The sequence below is a fragment of the Rhododendron vialii genome, chromosome 4a, assembly GCF_030253575.1.
Source record: "Rhododendron vialii isolate Sample 1 chromosome 4a, ASM3025357v1".
NCBI classification, from domain to species: domain Eukaryota; kingdom Viridiplantae; phylum Streptophyta; class Magnoliopsida; order Ericales; family Ericaceae; genus Rhododendron; species Rhododendron vialii.
Genome location: NC_080560.1, coordinates 14,067,774 through 14,085,889, shown reverse-complemented (window position 1 = coordinate 14,085,889; position 18,116 = coordinate 14,067,774). Strand labels below are relative to the sequence as shown.

Sequence of the window (18,116 nt, the reverse complement as noted above, 5' to 3'; positions counted from 1 at the left end):
CTAAAAGCCTAAAATAGAGAATGGATATGACATATTGAAGTGAGGTTTTGTAATTTATTCTTAATTTTTCCACTTTATGAGAAAATCTAGGAGGGATCCATCATACTTATTAGAGATTTTGTCTCCAAAATGAAAGTAGGGTCTCCATATTTGGAGAACCAAAGACAAGCATAAATACCGCTCCGCGGGGAGAGAGAGAGAGGGAGAGAGAGAGAGATCTCATCGGGGGCGAACGGAGAGAAGAACGACACTTCCAGGTACGCAATTGTAGTAACAAAAATGCTACACACACAACATCTTCCACACAACCTCTCACACAACCGCTACATCAGCATAAAACGATGGCATAGCATAGCCTATCATGTGCAACAATGTTTAATCTTTTTTTGTCCAGGTTGGTGAACAATGGGCGCCAGTGGCCGAACCTCCAATATTCCTCCCAAGGCCCTAAGGCCCGAAACCAACGTCCTCCTCCGTAGAGTCCCTCACTCGAAGCCCCCATTCACACTCGGCGAGGTCAAAAAAGCCGTACCACCCCACTGTTTCAACCGATCCGTTCTCCGCTCATTCTCCTACGTTGCTTACGACCTCGTCATATCCTCCCTGCTCTACTACGTCGCCACTACCTACATCCACCTCCTTCCCTCACCGCTATCCTCCCTCGCATGGCCGCTTTATTGGATCTGCCAGGGATGTGTCCTAACCGGGGTATGGATGCTGGCCCACGAGTGTGGCCACCACGCCTTCAGCGACTACCAGTGGCTAGATGACACGGTCGGCTTCATCCTCCACTCAGCCCTCCTCGTCCCGTACTTTTCTTGGAAACATAGCCACCGCCGCCACCACTCCAACATCGCTTCCATAGACCTTGATGAGGTAATGATAGACATACATAAGATTTAGATGCATTCATGAGTACGACTAGATGGGATAAGTTATTTCGGGATTAATTACTATCCCAGAAAAGTTTATCCTCAGGGACAAGTTATCCCAAAGACTCAATCAATTGAATAGCAATTAATTCTCAGTATCGAAGTTGAAATAGTATGTTGTAACAAATGGCTAAAAAGGACTTCACAGTTACAGACCTAAAATCATTAAGAAGTGACAATTTATGGAGCGTCTTATTTCTCAAGTTAATCACATGGAATATCTTGCTTCGAATGTCATCTCTGATACTTATCTTTCTTTAACAGGTACATGTTCCCAAGCCCAAGTCCAAAATCCGATGGAGAACCTCCAAGTACCTCAACAACCCGCCTGGCCGACTCTTCATCCTCCTCTTTACCCTCACTCTAGGCTGGCCATTGTACCTAATGATCAACATCAAAGGCCGGAAGTACGACCGGTTCGCCTCTCACTACGACCCCTACAGCCCAATCTACTCAAACAGCGAGCGGGCCCAAATCTTCCTTTCAGACGCGGGGAACCTAGCCATCAGTCTCGTGCTTTATAAGCTAGCAGCTGCAAAAGGCCTGACTTGGGTCCTCTCTATATACGGAGTCCCGCTTCTCATTGTGAACGGGTTTGTCGTTTTGATAACTTTTTTACATCACACTCACCCGGCCTTGCCCCACTACGACTCGTCCGAGTGGGACTGGTTCAAGGGGGCCCTCTCGACCGTCGACCGGGACTATGGAATTTTAAACAAAGTGTTCCATAATATTACGGACACTCACGTGGCCCATCATTTGTTTTCGACCATGCCGCATTACCACGCGATGGAGGCAACCAAGGCGATCAGGCCGATTCTGGGGGATTATTATAAGTTCGATGGGACACCGTTTGTGAAGGCGATTTGGCGGGAATTCAAGGAGTGTGTTTATGTTGAGGCTGATGATGGTGGCCAGAAAGGTGTTCTTTGGTACAACAATAATTAAGCTTTGATTTAGGTCCCCTTCCCCCCCTTGGGAAGTTTAATAAATATCAATAAATCTAATGTATGTGCAAGTAGCACGGCTGTTTTAGTTGTCCTATGGGAATGAATAATAAATCGCGCTTCCAACTAAGACAAATTATAATGTGATTCTCGTTCATGGTTTTTGGAGAGATAATTCCCATAATAAATCGTGCTCCCAACTAAGACAAATTATAATGTGAGATTCTCGTTCATGGTTTTTGGAGAGATTTTACTCTTTCTATCGCACTCAATTCTTACAAGAGAACATGTTTCAATGTAGGTTTTGATTGTTTTTTAAGAACCCTAAAAGCAGAAATATTATGTTTCAATTTTTTGTTGAAAGAAAGAAGAGAACATGTTTGGTGCGATTGTGGGAAAACTGGGAAGTCCAAAACGGTTGCCTGGCATTTCGCGGAGAACCACCTAGCTTCGGCTTTGAGTTGCATCTTCGAGGATTATTTTATGGCCAGAGTCCTGCTCACGGTGACTTGAACGAATTGGGAGCACAGGTCTCCGCAAAGAAGTAAAACCATGTATGGGGCTGACGCTTGCCGAGCTCGAAAGTTCAAGGATGCCAGGTAACCTGATGCGAGATGACAAGGGAATCGACGACCAAAGTCCCGGTGAACGACAGCCATAACTATAACAGTCCTAAAGTAGCAAAATGTTCTGACCCACGCGTAGGTAGTCATTGAAAGTGGCGGAAATAGGTAGGGAATTCGCTAGAGTTGAATGCCGGCTGCGGTGATGGGGGATTGGAGGTAGTTGTCATCCGCCCTTCACTGGCCTGAGGTGGTGGGTGAGGGTGCAGTATGGCCAGGGTCCTACTCACGCTGACTGGAACAGATCGGGAGCACAAAGAAGAAAAACCATGCATGGGGCTGACTCTTGCCGATCAAGCTTGACAGTTCAAGGGCGCCAGGTAACCCAATGCGAGATGACAAGGGAATCGACGACCAAAGTCCCAGCAAACAAATAGCCGTAACTATAACAGTCCTAAAGTAGCAAAATGTTCTGACCCACACGTAGGTAGTTGTTGAAAGTGGCGGAAATAGTTAGGGAATGCACTAGAGTTGAATGCCAGCTGCGGTCGGTGATGGGGGATTGAATTTGGAGGTAGTCGTCATCCGCCCTGCCTGCACTGGCCTGAGGTGGGGTGGGTGAGGGTGCAGAATAGTATGCCACCAGTATTATCACAACAATAGCAAGTTCTACCAATTCTCGCGCGACGTGGTTTTTCATAAAAGCCAAACCACTTAATTAAACATATGTTCAGTGAGACAAGAATTTTAAATGACAGAATAGCAAAGAGCAAAGAGACAAATAAAAGCTTGAAACAAATACTACTAATTAAGAAAAAGCTTTTTACTCAATTATTTCGGGAAGGAATAATTGATGTTTAATTACTACTCTATAATGGTTGTACATGCATTGTGATTTAAATTGGGGAAAGCAGTACTCGTATTAAGCGAACAAACTGTTCTAACTTTCATACTCTGCCGGGGATTCTGCTAAGGTAGATGGAGGAGTATCCAACCTTGTAAGAACTTCCGGTAGTCCAGAACTGTCTCTTATTATCTGCAGCAACGCCACAACGATGTAGAAACGTAACACGAGTCAGGAAAACCACAAATCATTTGAATTTTATTTTATCATTAAGTGCACAATAGATGTTAATGCATATGTAGCAGCAAGATACTCGAAATCAGATGCCAGAAAACAAAATTGTTTTATCTGACTGTCGCTTCTTGGTTAATTTCGATGATTCAAAGATTATACGCTTTCTTCGAGTTAATATAGAGAAATGCCTCTCCTCATAATGAATCCCTACGACAAACTGACGGGACATGCTAAAACACGATTATTTTAGTTTGTAACACTAAAATAACTGATCTAAATTTCAAAATAATGACACATAATACCAAGAATTTCCAAAAGTCCAAGTCAGATGAGGTAATGAGACAAGGTTTCACATCACACAGAATAAAATCTTGGGAGATTAATTCTTTCCACCTTATGTGAAAACCACAAGTTTCCGCCACCGCCATTTCTTGGTCCCACTGTGCATTTATTGTAGTAATTTGAATCGTTTATCTTGTAGGACCCACAGAGTAGCACATCCACACAAAAAATTAGCTTGATCAAACATCGTAAATATATCAAAAACTGAATTTTTGTTTGTAAAATGGACGGTCTGATTCTTTAAAGTTAAAATGTCTATGGCCGTCTACTTTATAACCAAAGTCAATTTTTGATAAACCTAACGATGTCCGATCCAATTGATTTGATTTGTCACGTGGATATACTACTCTGCGGGTTCTATACGAACCATTCAAATAACTGCAATGAACGCACGGTGGGGCCAACAATAGGTGGTGGAAATCGTGGGTTTCCACCTACGGAACAAATCATTTAATCTCAAATCTTGACCAGTTAAAAGATAGGATCATTCTGGAAAGGAAACAGAGTACCTTGTCCTTATGTGGACTTGATGGTCAGGACCAACATTAGCTTGGTGGGACATGTAAAAAGGATAGGGTCTCCAGCAACAAAATAGAAATTACGGAGAGCCTTAATGGACACGGGACTTAAGTAGGATTTAAGGGGCACAAAACATATTTCAGAAGAGAACATTTCGATTTTTCAAACCAATTGGGGAAAGACATCACGGAAAAATGAAATGTTAGCTTTTTCCAAATTTTTTGGCAGTGTAAAAAAATTGGCGATCTTACTGTTCGAAAGAGTGTTCAGTTTTCTTCAGAAAATGCGCCTATACCCTTGAATTTATCATGAAGAGCAATGATTCCAAGAATGAGAGGGAATGACACTATCAAGCTTAAAATGCAACTAAAAGGGGAATGGTAGAACAAAGAGTAGATGTAGGTGACATCGGCAGTAATAACAGGAAAACCTTTTGAAGGTAGTATTCTGCAGTATCATCTTTTATACTATATGAAACTGAAGGGCATCAACAGTTGGCAAACTTACCAGAATCTCTTCATCAAGATACGAAATCATGAATAGTCTCTGGAATGTCCCGCCTAAGGCCAAGGAAAAAGTAGAGCTTAGATTGGGACCATAAAGATAAGGGAAAACACATTAAGGACTTAACCAGGCTACCATGATTGCCTAAGAATTTTCCATTCGCTTATATTTCTTCTCTAAGGAGAGGTCAGTTTAACATTCATGATGAACAACATGACTGTTGAGACACTTGAAACAATGTCATTATCAGTCAAATGTATGACACAAATGGTTGACTGTTCAGAGTCTTCTGATACTTCAAAAAGCAGTTATAGTGAAGGGAAAAAACCGACACACTTCAAACAGTGTATGCAGGCAAGAGGAGAAGAAAGTAATATGAATGAAGGTCGGACACAAAAAGATTGTCTAACAAAAGCTGTTATACTGAAGGGAAAAAAGAGTATACTGCGGCTACAAAAGTGAGAATCCAGAACCAAGGTTCCGCATGTGATAACCATGTGCTGGGCCTACATAAGATCCAAACTACGAAAACACCCACATAACACATACCTAAAGAATGAGTAGAGTTCCTCTTAAAACTTGAAATGCTCCAGGTGGTCAAATATGCATGAGACTACTGTAAACTTAGAAAACCCAAGTTAACAGAAAAAATAGAAGTGCTTACTCAAAGGAACTTTCAGCCCACTGGCCACTGCATCCCTTATAGAACCAGGAAGCTGCTGTACTGTGCTGACTGCCTGACCAAATGGACCTCTTAGCTGTTCAGGTATTGATTCTTCATCAACTTTTGGTAATTCCAGAACTCCTTCAACATATTCCTCTTTCATTCTAAGCGGTCCCTCGACGGATAACTGGGTAGAAACAACGAATTTGCTTTCTACCTTCACTCAACAAGAAATATGTCATTACTGAGTCTACATATTACCAGGAGTTTACTGATAACAGGCAAATATAACAAGCATTAAGAGACATATGTGATGAAATAACAAGTATATATACTACAACTTTCTACAGAGTACAAACAAAGATAAAAACCTCTCCTTTGAGAGTGGAAAAGAAACCACTCAAGCTAAGAGCACTTGTAAGACAAATGTAACCTTGATTCAACAATGCTAATTGACCACTTGAGGCTTCCCTAAAGAGGGAAGCGTTAAGAAGGCCATTTGCCATTGCTCGTCCTCAATTAGTTATTGTGCTGATGGTTTATATGATCGCATTTTAATATTGAGCTCATACTATAACAAAAACATAAAGAAAGGTGATATCGCCAGACTTAGCTTCTGTAGTAGGCTGAGAGGTCATCTCCCCTGTTGGGCCGAACGATATAGCCCACAGAGGCCAGGTTGCCGCTGAGCCTGGGACGCGCGGCTGTTGGGCCTCGCAGAACGATTGGGCTAGATCTACTAACCAGTCCGGATCCTCTTATCTCACCTAGGTCTGCTCTGCCGCCTTATCCCTACCGTTTGCTTAAAGAAAACCCAATCAGTATGAACCGCGTAATTGATGGAAAGCAGTTCGAGCAAAGTGAACATAAGCGTCCCCTTTGGTACGTCATATGTGACGTCAACCGAAACAGTTATCGCACGTGCCGAGCACCGGTATGCTTGGAGGACAAGTTTGAAGGTTCTATATAAAGGGGAAGGATAAACCCTAAAAGGTACACCGTTCACACTTACCCTTCCTAGCATCTTCCTCCTCCTCCGGTCACTTAACCATTGGAGTGCCTTCTTGGTCACCTCTGACCGATCAGGCGCTAACGGTGGGTGTTCCTTGTGTAACGCCCTTCGTAGACTACTAGCCTAATACCTTGATTATAAATCCACAAGCCACACCACATGGCCCAAAATGCTTAAGCCAAGGTACTAGTAGTAGCCCACATGGTTTGTTATATACCCAAGATCGTGGACTACGGATGTGGGACGGGGTGTTACACCTTGTGTAGATCAGGTTGAGCCACACCACCTGAGCCCAGATCTGAACTCGAGTTTCACTAGAGCGTTCACCGGTTATTTCAATTCACCAGAGCTTCATTGCAGCCCATAAATACGCTTTCATTCTTTTTTGCGCCCTCAAATGTACAACGGATGGAACTCATGGCTTGCGTGATTAATGGTTATAAAAAATTGGAAAATACTGTCACAAAGAACAAGAAGACACAAAAGGCATACTAAAGCTCTGCAAAATAGGAATAATCCATCATGTAGTTCCATCATTCACTGCTAGGCACTGGTCCCATGAACATTTTCGAATACCACTACTCATAGTGTTCATGCCCTTTTCATCTTTTTTTCAAATGCTTACTTCCTTCACCTTTATATTTCACCTTCTGGGGATGGGTTCCATTAATGGAAGACGCAAAACATATCACTTGAACATATTTTTGTTCTTTTAACATAATGACTCGTACCATGATATCGGAACTAATATCCATATAACCCTTTTTTAAATAAAAAGGCAAAAAGTGCATCTATCAAAATAAAGCATATGGGCTTTCCAACATAAAGTAATTGAAGCAAACAGTTAGGCACTAATCACCCCACACTAGCATGCTGCATGCTACTGAATAACTGCAAAAGTTGGATGTATGAATAATTAAAATACTCTTTTAAATACTTAGGATACCAAAAGCAATGCAGTTCATGAATTTGGCCAATAATCCAGGCTCCAGCAAAAGCTTCCGATGAGATTTGAAACAATAAAGAATCTTGGATCAATCTAGAAAAGGAAACACGGGACCATCAAAATAGGTAAATGTAAATCGTATCTACTTCACAAACAAGTACCAACCCAAACTCAGAAGAAGTCAGAGATTTATTCTCTGCAGATTTACACATTTGGGAAGAAGCCCATAGCGACAAGTACTTCTTGGAAGAAACAAGGGAGATAATTAGAATCTTGCACTGTCTTGCTGCTGCTACTGAGCAGTCATCTAGAAGTGTTTCCCAATCTTCTCAAGACAATTAGGGATCATCGACAGAGACCGAGCAGGGATCTCTTTGGTTTCCAGTGGTATATATTTGGTGTCCTGCGTATAATTATCTTTACAACCTATTTTTTATTTCTGGTTGGCAATTTTATAATTTGAAGATTCCTTGATGACATAGGTTCTCGAAATTATAGACTAATTAAAATCCTCACAATTACACAACTCATGTATTCAACAAGGCTCTTTCTATTATAAATCATGGTTGTGAGCAGAAATACAATAAATGAGAAATATCTCAAAAGACTTACCGAGTTCAACAGTCTCATGATCGCTGTTATTTTGGCATATCGATCTTTGATCACAATATCCATTTTTGACAAATTGGCCAGTGTAGGCGGAAATCTCCTGTTGCAGCATGAAGTTTGCACCAAAATATTAGATGCCATTGTATTCTATCAAATTCCAAGTATACACTTACATTAATTACATAAAATACCCCATTTTAGAGGTATATTCGGACTTCCGTCAGATTCAAAAGAAGAGACAGTACTCACTGAAAAATGAATCTAGCAGCAAATAGTCCTGGGCTTCCAGATCCAAACCACTCAAAATTCCACCGTCCTTCCAGAAATGATGACCTGGATAACTGAACGCAAAATAAACATCGCATACCAAATCTTGATACATCAAATTGCTTTGTTAGAATAAGCACCTACGTTGTTGGCCGAGGTGTTGGATTGAGCCTTTCAAGACCAATTATCCTCTCATTCACATCAATCCGCTGCATATCTGTAGTTTTTCCAGTAACTAAAGCTTCAAATCCTCCAGCATCTTTAAACTGAAACAAACATTACAAGAAACATACTCATAAAAGTTTAAGTTCAGAAGTTGCCAGTTGGTTGATATCACCAATGTACAGCATGGAAGGAATAGTTTTATTCAACCACAGCATGAATTTGGAAATAACGCCCCATTAATCAACTGGATTGCCAAATTCATTACAAATCAATTCAAGAAACAACGTTTTGCTCTTCTGATAGAAAAGTAAGAGTTTTGATGCATGAAAGAAATGTTGCATAATGTATACATTTGGGTTTTCCATGTTTTTCCCCCTTGCTCACAGCGGTTGGATCTGCACAATAGGACTAGAACAAAAAGGACGAACGTAGATGGGGTTTTCTATTCTCTGCCTAGAGGTGTCAAATGTGTCGAGAGGTGCTAGCGACACATCAGGTGTGGCACACCTCAGCCACACCCCTCTCACATACAAGTGGGGCCTGTTCCAGTGGATCCCACCTGTATGTATGTGAGAAGGGTGTGGCTGAGGAGTGCCACACCGATGTGCCTCTAGCATTTTTGGGGTCAAATGGGTCGTGTCGTGCTGGCCCAAACCATTTATTTCCTATTACGGAAAGGTATGCTCTCTTTTTTTTAATCAGCGTAAAGTTATGCTATTTCTCGGATTAAAAAATAAAAAAAAAGGACGTGGATAATTTTTCAATATCTTCGCAACAATTTAAAGACATCAAATACTCTTTTTTTTTTTTTAAAAATCCATGTCAAAATTTTCAAAAAGCTACACGCAAAATTGCTTTATTTCTATCCAAAATGTGATACGAACTTTGCGTGATGAATCGGACAATGTAAAAACGTAAACCTTTTAAGTAAGAAAGATTCAGTTGAGTAACTAACAAACCAAACCAAATCAAGCCTTGTATCCCAATCAGTTGAGTAACTAACCAAAAGAATAAGAAAAACGACAGCTCTAATTTAAAGGTTACTAGTATATAGTTCCAAATGGAACCACAAATTGAAGACTCACGGCGAGGAGTAGCGATTCCTTGGCAGAGAGTCTCTCCATTTCCTTAGCATAAGCGGCCGAAGCTCCTTGCACGGCCGCCTGCTGGACCGTTACCCTGCAAACACCACAATCCTCCGCCTTTCGCACCATTTTCCGATGATAGGGAAATTTCCGACCACTCTCAGGGAAGAGAGCGACAGAGAACGACGAAGTGGAAGAAGACGGATGCGAGAGGCGGCGGGAACGGAGTCCGGGGCACGCGGCGGGGACTAGGCCTTGGATTGAAGAAGCCATTGGAGGAGAAATTGAAACCCTAGGTTGTGGGGAAGGAAGGAAGGACGAGTTTGGTGGTTTTGAATGGTGAGAGTTTAGAAGGACCGGAGAGAAGGAAGGTAGTAATCTCTGACTCTGTTGGAGGACAAATATTTCTTTTTTTGAACAGACAAATATTAGTCCTACTATAGTCACGTTTTCTTGTTTTTTATATATTGGTACTACTATAGTCATTTGTCCGGTCGACTTAGGTTTTACCTCGACTAATTTTCATCACGGGAGCAACATTGTATCGGAATTTGCAAAAAATTATTTTCTTTTAACGGTTGAATGTCAGTAATCGAACTTGAACAATTGTACGGGAGCACACAAGCTTTGGTGGTTTTGATGGTGGGAGGACTAGAGAGAAGGAAGGTAATCTCAGTGGGAGGACAATTTTTTATTTTTTTCACTTGTTTTTGTTGGTATTATTATGGTAGTATGTTCAGGCTAACTTAAGTTTACCTCAGCTAATTTCATCACAAGAAGACTGTTGTATTGGAACTAGAGAATTTACAAAAAATTAATTTTTTTTTTATGATTGAATATTAATAATTAAACTTTAGCAATTGTATGGAAGCACAGTCACAAGGACTCCAAGTCATGAGCAGGGTAAAACAGTACATACTAGTACACTGAATCCACATGGCCAGATTAGAGCATCTGTCCTTTTTTTTTAGTAGGCAATAAACACTACATTGTTGTTGTAAATTTGTAATCAAGAATGGAAAATTCTAACTCCACACTCATTTATACATTCATGGGGAAAAAACTGAAATAGTTCATGCAGTTAAGTATTTGTGTCAATTTGGTCCCTGTAGTTGTAATTGGCTCGATTTACACTCTGTACTTTCCATTTTGTTCCAATTTGGTCCCATTACTAACTTCCGTTAGTCCACCGTTAGTCTTTTAAACAGCAAAATCATATGGCCCTCCTTTTTTGGAGGTTAAAACAGACCCGTTCGGCTAAATAAGCCAACTGGCTTATTTTTTTTTTTATCCTTATTCAATTTTTTTTTCGTATTTGTTAGTTTTTCGTCAATTTTTTGGGGGTTATTGCATCATCATGACAAGAGAAATCTAAAAAGTAAAAAATTATGATCGAAATTCAATTTTTTTAATAAAGACGAAAAAATTGGCTTAGATTTATTTTTCAACATTCCTAGTCAAGAATCAGTGCATGGGACAAGTGTAGGAAAATGAATGGAATGACATGGTCCTATTTTTTGTAACCACTTAGGCTGTTAAATTAGGTTTATTGTAACCTAGTTGAGTGGTTTGTTATGTCTATGTATTAGGTTATGACTTGCTAAATTTGGAACTGAGTTTATGTAATATTCTGGCTTTTGAACATGATTCTTTATCATATTGTGACTTTTGGATCTATATCATGTTGTGACTTTTGGACATGGTTCTATACGCATTTTTAGTACTATGCAGAAAAATAAGGCATCTTAGTATTTGTCTACAAGTTGAACAGGTAGACAATACCGGTGGTTATGATACCTTATGGCTGACCATGAAAATAATGAATTTGAGGGCAATTTTTTTGCAGAAAACTATAACCAAATTTCTTCTTAGGTGCCTCATTATCAATGAAAAATGAAAGAATGAGCTGTGTTTTGGTTTAGAAGTATGTTAGGACAAGAGGGGAATGAGCAACCTTGTTCAACTATATAAGCCAACTGGCTTATTTTTTTGTCCTTATTCAAATATTTTTCGTATTTGTTAGTTTTTTGTCATTTTTTTGAAAATTATTGTATCGTCATGATAAGAGAAATCTAAAAAGTAAAAAATTACGATCGAAACCTAATTTTTTTGAATAAAGACAAAAATAAGCCAATAAGTCAATTTTTTCGTCTTTATTAAAAAAAATTGAATTTCGATCATAATTTTTTACTTTTTAGATTTATCTCGTCAAGGCGATGCAATAACCCCAAAAAAACTAACAAATACAAAAAAAAATTGAATAAGGATAAAAAAAAAATAAGCCAGTTGGCTTATTTAGCGAACGGGTCTGTTTTAACCCAAAAAAAGGGGGCCATATGATTTTGCTGTTTAAAAGACTAACGGCGGACTAACGGAAGTTAGTAATTGGACCAAATTGGAACAAAATAGAAAATACAGAGTGTAAATAGAGCCAATTATAACTACATGGACCAAATTGACACAATCACTTAACTACAGGGACTATTTTAGTTTTTTTCCCTACATTCATTTACATATTCATACTCATAATAGGGGTGGGTGTGCGGGCTCCACCTTTATTATGTGAGTGTGAATGTGTAAATGAGTGGAGAGGTAGAATGTTGTTAATCTACGTTAGTAACGGGGTCCATCGCCTTTTTTAATTTTGTACTTCGTCTGATTGCATGTGGAAGTGGTCTACTTTTAAATGACGGAAGTAACCCTCTTCTGCCTTTAAATAACAAAACTAGCATTGGGGCACACTTTCCCCACAAAAGTACGTAACTTCCCTTCTTCTTCTTTTGGGAAAATTTCAAAAAAGCCCCTGAACTTTCTGACAACTTGCAAAAAAACACCTGAACTTTCACTATTAACAAAAAAACACCTAAACTTTGCATTCCGTTAGCAATTAAACCCCTGCCGTCCAATTCCGTTAATATTTAACGGAAGGCGTTAACTTTTTATTTTTTTTTACTTTTTAATTCAAAAATTACTTTTAACTCTTTTTTTTTTATTGGTAAATAAATATACAATAAAGTTCTTTTTTTTTCTTACTATTTATCAAAAATTACTTTAACCATATTTTTTATTTTCAAATTTTACCTCCCCCCCCCCCCCCCCCCCCCTTTTTTTGCTTATTAGAATCAACTCCACACCACCAATTAACCCCACAACCAACCGCCAAAACCTTAGCCACAATTTCAGAAATTCAAAAGTTTTTTTAACCTCCTCTTTGTAACCTTTTCTTTTTTTTAGTACTTTTACTTCCAAAAATTATTTTTAACTCATTCTTTTTTTTAGTCATAAATAAATATGCAATAAATAGTAAAAATGGGTTAAAGTTATTATTATAAATAGTAAAGATTAGAGTTAAAGTATTTTTTGATAAATAGTAAGAAAAAAACTTTATTTCATATTTATTTACTACTAAAAATAAAGAGTTAAAAGTAATTTTGGAAGTAAAAAATATAAAAAACAAGAATGCTAAAAAAAAGAGTAATTTCGAATTTCTAAAATTAGAGCTAGAGGTTTGGTAGTTGATTGGTGGAGTGGGGTTAAAGTTCTAAAAAGAGAGAGAGAGAGAGAGAGAGAGAGAGAGAGAGAGAGAGAGAGAAGGGGAAAGGTACAATTTGAAAGTAACAAAAAAGATGGTGGTTAAAGTTATTTTTGTAAATAGTAAAAAATAGAGTTAAAGTAATTTTTGATAAATAGTAAGAAAAAAAAAGAACTTTATGGCATATTTATTTACCAATAAAAAAAAGAAAGAGTTAAAAGTAATTTTTGAATGTAAAAAGTAAAAAAAAATAAAAAGTTAACGCCTTCCGTTAGCTCCATCTGTTAAAAATTGACGGAATTGGACGGGAGGGGTTTAATTGCTAACGGAATGCAAAGTTTAGGTGTTTGTTTGTTAATAGTGAAAGTTCAGGTGTTTTTTTGCAAATTGTCAGAAAGTTCAGGGGCTTTTTTGGAATTTTCCCTCTTCTTTTTTACTTTAATTCCTTTTCCATTTCAGACGGTAAACTTTGCCTTTTTTTTCTGTTTAATAGCTCACATGTTCACGTCACTTTACAGACAGCTTGATTGATTCTGGAAACTCAATCCCACCAGCGGGTCGGCGGCTGTGGTGCCTCAAAACTGTGTCGTTTTGGGGCTACAATGGGTAGGAGTTTGGGGGAAAGTCGAGAAAAAAAATTAAATGCTCTAATTTTCAATCCGTTTGAATTCGTGCAAAGATTTTATTTTTTTAATCATTTTATTCTAAATGGTCATAATTAATTTTTGACTGTAGGACTCTCGTTAATTAGCTCTAAGAAAATCGTAGAACCAAATATCTCTTAGGGCTAACTAACGAGAGCCATAGAGCCAAAAATTAATGATGATCATTTAGGATAAAATGATCAGAGAAATAAGATATTCGCATCAGTTCAAACGGATTGATAATTGGAGCACTTAATTTGTTGAACAAATTCGAAAGTCACGCGCGGATTTTTCAACTCTTTTGAGGCCAGTTCATATGGAGCAATCTGCTCCGATTTTCATTGGGCTCCCTGCAAGTGAATGCTAGAATCGGAATCTCAAAATTAATTGAGATGCGCATAAACTAGTTCGGATATATAATCTAAGTTATAAAAAAGACAAAAAGTAGCTGAGATTTTTTTTTTCCATCAGAAACTAGCCGTGAATTTGTAAGAGCAAAAAATAGAGATGAGTTGCTAAGGACAAGGGAAAATGACGGCCAATGATGTGTTTTGATAATTAATACCCGTTAAGGACATTTTTAGCAGTAACAAATGTTCTTAACTTGTCTTTGACGGATATTAATTATCAAAACATGTTCTGGGCCGTTATTTTCCCTAAGGACAAATAAGGTATTTAGACAAAATACTAAAGAAGTACATATGACAAAGTAAAAAGTAGAAAACTCAAGTGCAGTACTGGAAGAAACAACAATGTGCCATGTGAATTTAAATTATAAAATAATAGATAGTGGTATTTACCATTGTCCGCCTATAGAGCTGACTAAAGAAGAACCCTTGTTGTAATATTATAGATGTGAAAAAGTAAGGCCAATTAGAGTTTTTTTTTTTCCATCTTTCACTAGCTAAAATACCTAAGTAGGGTTGGAGATGCTCTACAAATAAGATGACATGCAGCCCTAAGAGCATCTCCAATAGAGGTAGTACAATTTTATACCAAATATGGTTTCGGTGACACATGTGGTAAGTTGAAGAAGCAATTACAACAAGTGCATTCCAAGAGAGTCTTCAAACTTTAAATTTTTGTCTTTTTTATTTTTTATTTTAAGGGACCACTTTGTTAAAAAAAATTGATTAGCTCACCAATAAAAAAATAAAATTTTTGATGACATGAAAGTTTGAGGAGTCATTTCTCAGTCTTCAAACTTGAAGAGAGAGAGAGTGTAACAAGTTTGCTATTTCCACCGGAGTGGATTTGGTGACATAGCTCTTCAAATATGGTTGATTAGTTTTGGTTTTGCCATCTCCCTTACAAAGTGAGGTTCTAGCTCCTAACCAATGTGAGACTAATCACCCACTTTCCCCAAACTTGGGATATTACATAATCCTTGTTAAATGTAAAGATTGATTATTTCTTCAATAGAATGTTTATTTTTTGTTTTTGTTTTTTTTCCAATATCGGACATAGTGTGATTGTGGACTTATGTGTTTGATATAATTCAGATGCTTTTATATGAATCAATTGAAGTCAACTCAGCTGGCCACTTTCATGTACTTTTAAATGGGAGGTCAGGGTGCTAATAAATGCCAAAAAGAAAAAGATTTTTTTTTCCTTTTCCTAAATGAGGATTCTTTGTTTACTTATTTGTCCTCTTAATCGGCAATTTAGGCTTGGTGCGATCGTGGTTGATTTAATATTTGATCTTGTATTTTCTACCGCTTGCTCAGAAAAATGTCTGAGGAACAAATTCTTTCTAAATTACCCTTTTATTTTAAGTTCAACACTTTATTTTGAATAAAAATATAACAAAAAATAAGTTGAAAGAAGATATCCCCTTTTGGGACCTGGTACTACGGGTCCCCTTTGTTTGTTAGGACGTGAGTGTCAAATTGTAAAATCTATCTCTATCTTAAAAAAAAAAAATCACACATTATTTGATGAAAAGCTATATGGGCCAATGTCTCATGAAGTATGAAAATTTAATATTTAATAGAACGAGGCGTATGATATTATTAATCTCATTGTTATTTTCTATTGGGTTATGACCGTCACGAGATTGTTCGTATTGTCGAACAACTGAGCCCTATCGAACAATTGGAATGCACTTACATTATTTGTTGGTTTTAGCCCTATCGAAAAATGGTTCCGCCGCACCGGGTTCCCATTGGCACACAAAACACACACCACACAATGGGCTACCATGTCCGGCCACATTGCAATTTCCAAAATATTTCATCCTTTCAAAACAAGCCTTTTCGTTAACCACACCCTAAGTGTCATGTTTCTAACTTTCTCGATTTCCGTGTCACGTTTTCATGCATAGACTCCGCGGTAGGACTTTTCACAAAAATAAGCATAAATCATTCATTAAAACTACACTAGCAAGATCATTCAACTCAATATTACTAAGCATGCTCGAAAAGATCAAAATATGAATACTTCAAATCAAGCGTTAAAATCTTATCTTTTGAAAATTATTATATCTTACTTTTTGAGAAATTCTAAACAACATATGTTTATTCGGAGTTACCAATCGATTGTTCTAACGTGCTTATACCTCCATTAGTGAAAATAAGTTCGTCTACTATCATGCATTTCAAACAAAAGATAACCTTATCTATTCTAAAGAAAACGATCAAGAAAGTTGTACTTTGAACTTACGGACATTCTACTTTTCAATATATGATTCTATACTATACATAGAGTTAGTAGACTAGGGATTCTACTTATACTTAGGGAAGTGAGTAGAGAAAATCTACCTTGATCCGAAACTAGTCGGGGCCGAATAAGCTAGTTGGAAGATTTTTACGGGCGGTGAAACTCGCAAATCTGGACCAAATTTTGGATGGCAGTAACTCGGTCAATATTTGGCCGAATATGATCGTTCTTGGGTCGAAATTGAAGCTCTCGAAGTGCTCTACAACTTTCGTGAGGGAAGTTGATCCTAGAAACTAGTTTAGGTAGGAGAAAAATGGTGATAAAGGAAGAGACAGTATGCTGTCTGGAAATGGAAATTCGAGATTTTTACTGAACTTCGGATGCCAATATCTTTATCATTTCTTCACCGTTTGGGGTGATTCTTGGGTCTAACTTGAAAGTCTCGAAGTGCTCTACAACTTTTCCGAAGGGAGTTGGTTCCAAAAACTATTTTAAGCAGGAGAAAAATGAAGATTTGTGAAGGGCAGTAAGCTGTCTGAAAAATGAAAATGGTTTCTAGAGAGAAGTGAGTGAAGGTGTGAGTTGAATGGACGGCATGGGGTGTTATTTATAGCCAAAACTTGAGCTCCTCCTCCCTCCTCTATGGCCGCCCCCCCCCCCCTCTCCTTTCTCCCATGGATTTGCCCCATTGAGTGGTCATTTCAAGCCTTTCAATCAAGTCATAGCCTTCCATGACTTGTCACTTCCATTTGTAGGCCAAATCTTAGGCCATCATGAAAGGTTTTTGGCTTGTCAAGTCTATGGGGAGGTTTCTTGCAAGAAAGCACAAAATCATTGTACTTAGGAAGACTAGAAATGGGTTGGCATGTAGTAAATAGGCTTAGGGCTATTAAGGTTGCTTGTGTAAGTGTCCAAAACACAATCACACACTCCACCTCCCTCTCCCATTCAGCCTCTCTTTCTTTCTCTCCATCCGGCCCTCTCTCTCTCTCTCTCTCTCTCTCTCTCTCTCTCTCTCTCTCTCTCTTTTGTTCTATGTACAGACATATATAGGTATATATCTAAGTACATGTATATATTCATCTAGAAAAGTAAAACCTAAGATAGTTAGGCTTAAGGCTAGAACATAGGTGTGCATGCGTGGCAAGGCTAGTCTTGCTTCCTGTGGAAGCAAAATGATGGAATTCTTTGTATGGCTTGTCTTGTCATGCTTATTGGCAAGTCAAAGGTCTATTAACCAAGGGGTAAAAATTCTCCTAACAATTATGGACCACGGGGTAAAGGAATATTGGTAATAATTAGGATTTGAAATGACTAAACATGGGAATAAAAATGATTACTCCTATGGTATGACTAGTCTTGTCAAGTACATCCATTCATTGGCATGCCTAATATCTATTGTCCAATGGATAATATCCTCCCTAACTTTTATTGACCAATGGTCAAAGGGATATTGGGTATGATTAGGGTTCGAAATGACTAAACATGGTTAGGTCCAAATAGGCTTTTAAGGCTAGGGAGAGGTAATGATGAAGGTAAGCTTCCAAAAGTAATTCTATGGACCAACGGGCAATAACTACCCTCCAAATTATTAACCAATGGGTAAACGATGATGGTGACGTCAAGATTATTCTAGATAGGAAAACACA

The 18,116-nt window shown here is 38.2% G+C and overlaps 2 protein-coding genes and 1 long non-coding RNA gene across 3 annotated transcripts in view; 2 read left to right on the top strand and 1 right to left on the bottom strand.

The window, feature by feature from the left end:
• The window catches only part of LOC131324334 (uncharacterized), a 93,266-nt gene extending 78,888 nt beyond the window's left edge, over window positions 1–14,378 (top strand). Inside the window, exon 7 of the long non-coding RNA XR_009199304.1 lies at window positions 14,336–14,378. This is a non-coding gene — a long non-coding RNA (uncharacterized LOC131324334). The remainder of the gene's footprint in view (window positions 1–14,335) is intronic.
• Window positions 203–2,009, top strand: LOC131324332 (delta(12)-fatty-acid desaturase FAD2-like). The gene is made up of 3 exons (XM_058356267.1): window positions 203–257; window positions 395–876; window positions 1,197–2,009. Exons 2-3 carry the CDS (start codon window positions 406–408, stop codon window positions 1,878–1,880), a joined length of 1,155 nt encoding a protein of 384 aa, XP_058212250.1. The 5' UTR covers window positions 203–257; window positions 395–405; the 3' UTR covers window positions 1,881–2,009.
• On the bottom strand, window positions 3,248–10,064 carry LOC131324331 (probable plastid-lipid-associated protein 13, chloroplastic). The gene is made up of 7 exons (XM_058356266.1): window positions 9,634–10,064; window positions 8,528–8,649; window positions 8,366–8,449; window positions 8,120–8,216; window positions 5,550–5,766; window positions 4,889–4,941; window positions 3,248–3,478 (listed from the first exon to the last, which is right to left on the bottom strand). The coding sequence occupies exons 1-7, from the start codon at window positions 9,904–9,906 to the stop codon at window positions 3,383–3,385; spliced, it is 942 nt and encodes a 313-aa protein (XP_058212249.1). The 5' UTR covers window positions 9,907–10,064; the 3' UTR covers window positions 3,248–3,382.
• Window positions 14,379–18,116: the final 3,738 nt, after the last annotated feature.

Bases quoted from the DNA above. Each gene is read 5' to 3' on its own strand.
- LOC131324332 (XM_058356267.1), top strand. From the start codon at position 406: ATGGGCGCCAGTGGCCGAACCTCCAATATTCCTCCCAAGGCCCTAAGG. The intron at 877-1,196 runs GTAATGATAGAC...TTTCTTTAACAG, and splicing joins CTTCCATAGACCTTGATGAG to GTACATGTTCCCAAGCCCAA.
- LOC131324331 (XM_058356266.1), bottom strand. From the start codon at position 9,906: ATGGCTTCTTCAATCCAAGGCCTAGTCCCCGCCGCGTGCCCCGGACTC. The intron at 8,217-8,365 runs GTGAGTACTGTC...ATGCTGCAACAG, and splicing joins GCTGCTAGATTCATTTTTCA to GAGATTTCCGCCTACACTGG. The intron at 4,942-5,549 runs GTAAGCACTTCT...CCTTGGCCTTAG, and splicing joins TGGGCTGAAAGTTCCTTTGA to GCGGGACATTCCAGAGACTA.